This window comes from Eriocheir sinensis, unplaced genomic scaffold, assembly GCF_024679095.1.
Source record: "Eriocheir sinensis breed Jianghai 21 unplaced genomic scaffold, ASM2467909v1 Scaffold138, whole genome shotgun sequence".
NCBI lineage: Eukaryota > Metazoa > Arthropoda > Malacostraca > Decapoda > Varunidae > Eriocheir > Eriocheir sinensis.
In genome coordinates this window covers 525001-532127 of record NW_026110717.1, presented here as the reverse complement: position 1 = coordinate 532127, position 7127 = coordinate 525001, and the positions used below count along the sequence as shown (strand labels likewise).

At 41.6% G+C, this 7127-nt stretch overlaps 1 protein-coding gene across 11 annotated transcripts in view; it reads right to left on the bottom strand.

Annotated features, from left to right (window-relative positions):
- Window positions 1-7127, bottom strand: part of LOC126989924 (PH domain-containing protein DDB_G0287875-like) — a 55068-nt gene that overhangs the window by 747 nt on the left and 47194 nt on the right. For 5 of the 11 annotated variants that reach the window (XR_007743868.1, XR_007743871.1, XR_007743876.1 and 2 more), the window contains one exon: window positions 1992-2066. The exons of 3 other annotated variants lie outside the window; for them this stretch is intronic. Coding sequence is in view for 4 of the 8 variants with exons in the window: in XM_050848526.1 (XP_050704483.1) it covers window positions 1992-2066 (75 nt within the window). In the remaining 4 variants the exon portion in view is untranslated. Of the gene's footprint in view, window positions 1-321; window positions 1492-1991; window positions 2067-4692; window positions 4751-7127 lie in introns of those variants that run through there. 3 more of the 11 variants (XM_050848524.1, XM_050848525.1, XR_007743874.1) reach the window with 3 other exon arrangements.

The window sequence follows — 7127 nt, the reverse complement described above, 5'->3', positions numbered from 1 at the left end:
GATTAACATCACTAAAAACTGAGGTTTGTGGACAAAATATATCAAAATTAGCTTAAAAATGACCGGAATTTGACAAAAAATTACCAAAATGACAAAAACATTACCAGAACTTTACAAAAAAAGTACCATAATCTGGCAAAAAATGACCCAAATTTGACAGAATAGAGCTTTGTAGTTGCAAGACTGTGTGCATGGAGTAGGAGGAATGTTAGCCACACCAAGTTAAGCACAACCTACCCAGCGCTCAGAATGAAGACCTACTGAAAGCCTAACGTCACTGCACTTTGTAACGTCACAACAACATGACGTAGGGACTTCAAGTTTGTGGCAGAATGATGACTTATATGCCATGAATGGGAAAACCACCCATGACAACCTGGTTCATCTTCTCTGTGGCTTTGGGAAATAGTTGTGAGGGGAGCCCATGACATATAAGGATATTGACGTTAACCTAAAAATCAAGCCACGTAGCTGTTTTCTTATATATAGCCTGTGAATGCACCAGACCTGTCACCCATACAGCACAGTGAGCAATATTAACACCCAGGATAAGGGAGGCCGACACATCGACAGTACCAATATTACCATGGGTGCAGCAAGCTTGGGACTCGCTCAATACTGCTACCCTGAGAAACCTGATGGAAAGCATTACCCTGAGGTCAAATGAGGGGGTTAAGAGGTAAAGCTTCACATCAAACTACTAAAGAAAGGAATGGTGAATGTACAGTGAAAATTTTATGTTATTCCATGGGGTAATTTAGGGTAATTTAGTGGTTATTATGACGTTTATGAAAGGTAAACAAAGCAGTCCTCAGAGGTTAAATGGGGCGATTAAGTGGTAAGGCTTCTCGTCAAACTACTAGAGAAAGGAACGGTGAATATCCAGCGGAAATTTGACATTATTTCACAGTATAATTTAGTGGTTATTACAGCGTTTTGAAAGGTAAACATATGACTATTATTATACTGCCCACAATATGAGCCTTTGTTGACAGCATGTACTAAGGCTTCAGTGAGAGGGAACAGGAGGTATTTTCATGGTGTGTTTTAGTGGTTATTACGACATTTATTGAAAGGTGAACATATGATTATTCTGCCTGTAGAGTGACCCTTCCTTAACTGTATATACTCAGGCTTCAGAGAGAGAGAGGGAGCAGATGATGATGATGACACACACTTTACTAACGAGAGTTTTTACTTCATTTTGTCCCAAGTTCTCCCTATTTTTCCTCCCTCTCCTTCAGTCTATCTTAAATCCTCTCTCTTCCTCCCTCTCCTCCAGCCTCCAAATATCCCTCCGTTCCCTCCCTGACTGGAGCGATGGAAATGGGGCAGTGATGTGCTTCTCGGATGACTGTTTGGATTATTGAACTCTCTCTTTCTCTGTTCTGACCACCACAATCAACCAAGAGCAACCAAAATTCATCCCAACCTAGCCAAAGGACCAATCTACCAGCCTACCGAACATCAACCATCTGCCAAACACAGTAACTGAAAGGTAGAGAAAAAGATTGACAATATTACAAAAATTCTTTACAGTCCTGAAACCCACACTTAATGCATGACTCTCTATTCTGACCACCACAATCAACCAAAATCAACCAAAATTCATCTGAACATAGTCAAAGGACCCATCTACCAGCCTACCGAATGTCAACCATCTACCACACACAGTAATTGAATGGTAGAAAAAAAGGTATAAAAATATTACCAGCAAAATTCCGTACAATCCCATGACTCAACTTCACACAAAAAGGGAAAGTAGTAATCCATGAAAAGCCTTCCTTCTGAGTTACTTTAAAACTTTTTATAGAAAGGAAAACTTATCAAAAAGCCTGCCATGTTCTCTCTCTCTCTCTCTCTCTCTCTCTCTCTCTCTCTCTCTCTCTCTCTCCCCCCCCTTCCTTCAGAGAAATACCAGAAGCAATAATTACAGAGAAGAAAATGAAAAAGTCAACAAGGAAATATTGATAAATGGAAGTAACACTCACCAAGGAATTCCTGTGTCCTCCTCTTCCTCTTCCTCCTCCTCCTCCTCTTTCTTCTTCTTCCTCTTCTTCTTCTCCCTGTAATATAAGTAAGGAGGTATTAATCTGTATAAAACTTAAGATACATTTTCATATAAAAAACAAATTCTTTTCAACTTTCAACCCTTCCTTCCTTCCTTCCTTTCCTCTAGGTTCAAGGTACAGAGGAAGGGTCACACTACCACCAGGGTCATAAAACTACCCCTGGAAATGTCTCCCACAACTCATAGGAAAGCCTTGGCAAATGTGTGTTTCTTAGGTTTAACCCCTTGACTGCGTATTTCCTACAGTCAGACCTCACCAAGCTACAGGAATGGAACAAAAAGTGGCTGATACAAATTCAATGAAGAAAAATGTAGTCCTGCACCTTGGGAGGGGAAATCCAGCACACCAATACCACATGGGAAACACTCTACTATCCACCACAGAGGCAGAGAAAGACCAGGGAGTATATGTTACCAGGATAACTGTGAAAACCAAATCTGTGCCAATCGCAGTGGACGGGTTAAGGTACAGCAGAAGGGTCACCCTACCAACAGTCACAAAACTACCCCTGGAAATGTCCCAAACTCTTAGGAAAGCCTTGTCAAATGTGTTTCTTAGGTTCATGGTACAAAGGAAGGGTCACACTACCAACAGAGTCATAAAACTACCCCTGGAAATGCCCCAAACTCATAGGAAAGCCTTGTCAAATGTGTTTCTTAGGTTCATGGTACAAAGGGTCACACTACCACCAGGGTCAAAAAACTATCCCTGGAAATGCCCAAAACTCCTACAAAAGCCTTGTCAAATGTGTTCTATAGAGGTTCATGGTACAGAGGAAGGGTCACATTACCAACAGTCATAAAACTACCCCTTTAAATGCCTCCCACAACTCACAGGAAAGCCTTGGCAAATGTGTGTTTTTTAGGTTCAAGGTACAGAGGAATGGTCAGACTACTGCCAGGGTCAAAAAACTATCCAATTTTGTATAGAAGTTCATGGTATAGAAGAAGGGTCACACTACCACCAGGGTAAAAAAAACTATCCCTGGAAATGTCCAAAACTCCTACAAAAGCCTTGTCAAATGTGTTCTATAGAGGTTCCTGGTACAGAAGAAGGGTCACACTACCAACACAACTCACAGGAAAGCCTTGGCAAATGTGTAAAAGCCTTGTCAAATGTGTTCTACAGAAGTTCACGGTATAGAAGAAGGGTCACACTACCACCAGGGTAAAAAAAACTATCCCTGGAAATGCCCAAAACTCCTACAAAAGCCTTGTCAAATGTGTTCTATAGAGGTTCCTGGTACAGAAGAAGGGTCACACTAACACCAGGGTCAGAAAACTACCCCTGGAAATGCCTCCCACAACTCCTGGGAAAGCCTTGTCAAATGTGTGCTTGGGTGCTGAGATGGCCCAGGAGTCTGTCCACACACTGTCCTTCCCTCAGTTCCCGGCACAGCTTGACGCTCCTCCCTTAGCCGAGAACTGAGAGCTCCTTCCTTACACACACTGAAGGGGTGTTTGTCCTCTCTCTATGTGCACTAGCCACATCATCACATCAGTCCATGGCCTGGGGGGTTTCCGTGTGCATAAGATGTACCCTAAGTGTTGTGTTTTATAGCTCCTTGAATTATCAGAAAAATCAGGGTAGTACACTTTCTGAAACCTGGCAGCACGTGAGAAATTTAGGCTCAATTTCACTATATCGGGTGAAAATTTTGACACGTAAATCCGGGGTAGCTGAAAGTAAAATGCCCATATCTCCCTGAAAATTTAACTTAGAGAGATCATTTACCACTCAAAATGTTCCTTTTAATGAGCTCTTTCCAATGCTATATATGATTTTTACCTTCATAGTAATATTAGATCATAAATTACCTAACTCTTACCAGAGAGAACATAATAATTTACCTTTCTAAGGAAAAACTGTCACACAATATTAAAGAAAACAGTTTATATTGAATACAATCAACACAGCAACACTGTACCACTAATAAAATTATAGGCAGTTTATGACATGCCATACATGCTTACGGTAACCTTTGATAGAAACTGGCCACTACTATCAAGGTGGCTCTGTATCCAGATTGATATTTGATGATTATTTACTTTAGAAAAGTTACCCAGCAAATAAAATATTGGAAAGTTTTGGGATTGTACAATTTCCTTATACTGTATAATAAAAAGTACCATGAGAGGGAAAATCAAGAAAAATGTAATAATTAAATTAAACTAATTCCAAGATTCATGATGACCATTTTAACAAAATTAATCCATTTAAAGTCTCAGTGGGGATGCCAGAGAACTTTTAGGTAGTTCATCACACACATAAGTTACAGGGCATACATTACTTCCTCCATTGTAAGTCTAAATGACCTTTTGTAAAAACTTGTTTACATTCTTTGATGCCAAAAGATCATTTAAAAATAAGTGAGTAATTAATGATTTAAATACAAGTGGTGTAGGAGCAGCATCCTGTTTGTACAAATTGAAGGTGGCAGCCTTTTGTTCGCTGCAAGATGAGCGTGCTCAGAGCATAAAACAATGTGGATGGGGTCTCAGTCAGCATTGTACACTCACAGAGGTGGCACTCAAGCCCTCCTGAACACTTACGCCTGTGCTGTAGTGTGTGTTCTTGGTGTTTTGAGCAGTACAGTGTGCGTTCATTTTGGGGTTTGTGAGCCAGCTTGCCAGATTGTCGTACTCAGAGGACCCTATTTACTGGTTTCTGATGCTTAACTATGGCCAAGAAACATCAGGAATTAATTATTTTAGTGAGAACTGTAAATTAATGTAGTTACTTGGGTCCAGATGTTTTTGGGGTTGAAAATTGGTAAATATGAGAAGCCGTGTACGACAATCTGGCTTCGTTGTTTGTGAGCAAAATAACATTACAAATTATGCTGGTAAACCGTGGTGTGACTATTTGCTATTGTTATATGTTGTTATTTATTACTGAGCCCGACGAGTGTTTCCTGCGCAGAGGCTACCATAAATTATCCGTGCAATCTGACGCAGCAGGTTGCCAGCGCCCGGTAACACACACCTTAAGAATCGCTGTGCCCAAACTGTCCTTTCTATGTCTATTCTATTCTATTTTTTGTTTATTTCAGTAGCAGGTATTGTGTGTTTAGTGTTATACTATAAGATCCATGACTCAGCTCACTTGGATCATTTAGGACTGATGGAAGACTTGTAAATAGGGGCATTTTCTTTATACCTAACTCAAACTTACCTAACCCAACCTTCATATACATCTATTTTTATTTATGTGTTTAGTGTTATATTATAAAACCTAGATCCATGACTCAGCTCACTTGGATCATTTAGGACTGATGGAAGACTTGGGGCATTTTCTTTATACCTAACTCAACCTTACCTAACCCAACCTTCACATACATCTATTTTTGTTTATGTGTTTAGTGTTATATTATAAAACCTAGATCCATGACTCAGTTCACTTGGATCATTTAGGACTGATGGAAGACTTGGAGCATTTTCTTTACACCTAACTCAACCTTACCTCTAGTCTTCCAAATATGTCGAGGCCGGTCTGGCGTAGGCTCCCGCGGGTCCTTTCCTCCCCTCTGCTCTGCCACACAGTCCCAACACCTATCTCTTCCTCTCATATGTAAGCTGTAGGTAACAAATGAGAGGAAAAAATAGGTGTTGGGACTGTGTGGCAGAGCAGAGGGGAGAAATGGACCAGCGGGAGCCTATGCCAGAACGGACTCCACAATTTGATTTCACTGTAACCCAACTTTCACATACATCTATTTTGGGTTCAATTTTTTTCTAATTTCTTTATATATTCATTATACCTCACACCCTTCCCTTCCCTTACCTTGCCTTCATATATACAATAAGCACGGCTACTACTGTGTGACTATGTGGGCGACAAATGAGCTTGTGTAGTAGGAATACATATTCTTATGGGAAAAGTTATATATGGGCAGCAATGCCTTACAGTTTTTGTATCGCTGCCTCCCTCGCCAAGCCCCGCAGGACACCAAGAAGGCACACATACAGTAAACCCTCCATATAACAAACTAACTTGGGGGGAAGCTTAGTCCACTAACGCCAAAAGTCCATTATAAGCAGCGGAAAAAAAATATATATATTACCGACGAACCTAATAAACATCGGTATATAGTTTTCTTATTGAGTATGTTGTGTGCACGTTATCTACATAGCAGCTCAGCACAGCTGGCGATGGACTGCAGGGCACCGAGGCTGCCTGTTGTATACCCACAGCAGCCCGCAGCTGCATCGCAAAATAACTCATAGTTCAACTTTCCCACTGTTTCTACATTTCACTCAGTGCTCACAAAGATCACAAGTGGACAAACTAGAACAACACCAGGCAAAGTAATGTTTTCCTGCCGTGTATTCCCCCTGCGTGGTGGACACCAGAGCCACTTATTTCTGCCAGAAGTATTTCTCACAACACTGAACGGCGGATTGGACCACGTATGCCGCCCCGTCCCTCGCTGCATATTTCTGCACCCCACACTGCTGAGTGCCCAATAAATTTACAGTAACCAAGCAAAACCTAACCTAACCTACCTAGCTGGGGGCCATCTCCCCTCGACCCCCTAAGCTGTGTCAGTACTGACACTCATGAACACTTGGCTATTTTCCATTACATTAACGTCCTGGATTGATGCATAAAACTATTCTGGGTCGGTCCCCGTGGATTTCTGACCCTCTGGGTTGATACGCTAACTGGGTAAACTAACACAGGTAAAAGGTGTGCCGGTGCATTGCCTTCCACACATTGTTGTCAGCACTTGTTGCTGTCCATTGCTCATTTGTTTTCACTGACTGACTGACTGACTGACTGGCTGGCAGTGAATCAGTGGCGGCCACTTGGAAACAGACAACAGGGCACGCCACACTGCCCTTCCAAGCGTTACTGTACACCGTCATGGCTTGTTTCTGTCTCTGTGTCTCATTTTGTTTTGTTGGCCTGGCTGCTGGAGTGTTGGTTTGGGTGAGACACTTCCTTCACTCATTACACACTGTGGGAGAAACTAGGCACTTTGTGGCTAAGAATTTTAGGGCCTCACACAGTACTTTGTGCAGTGTGAAGACGCGTACTAGACGTGCCTCATGT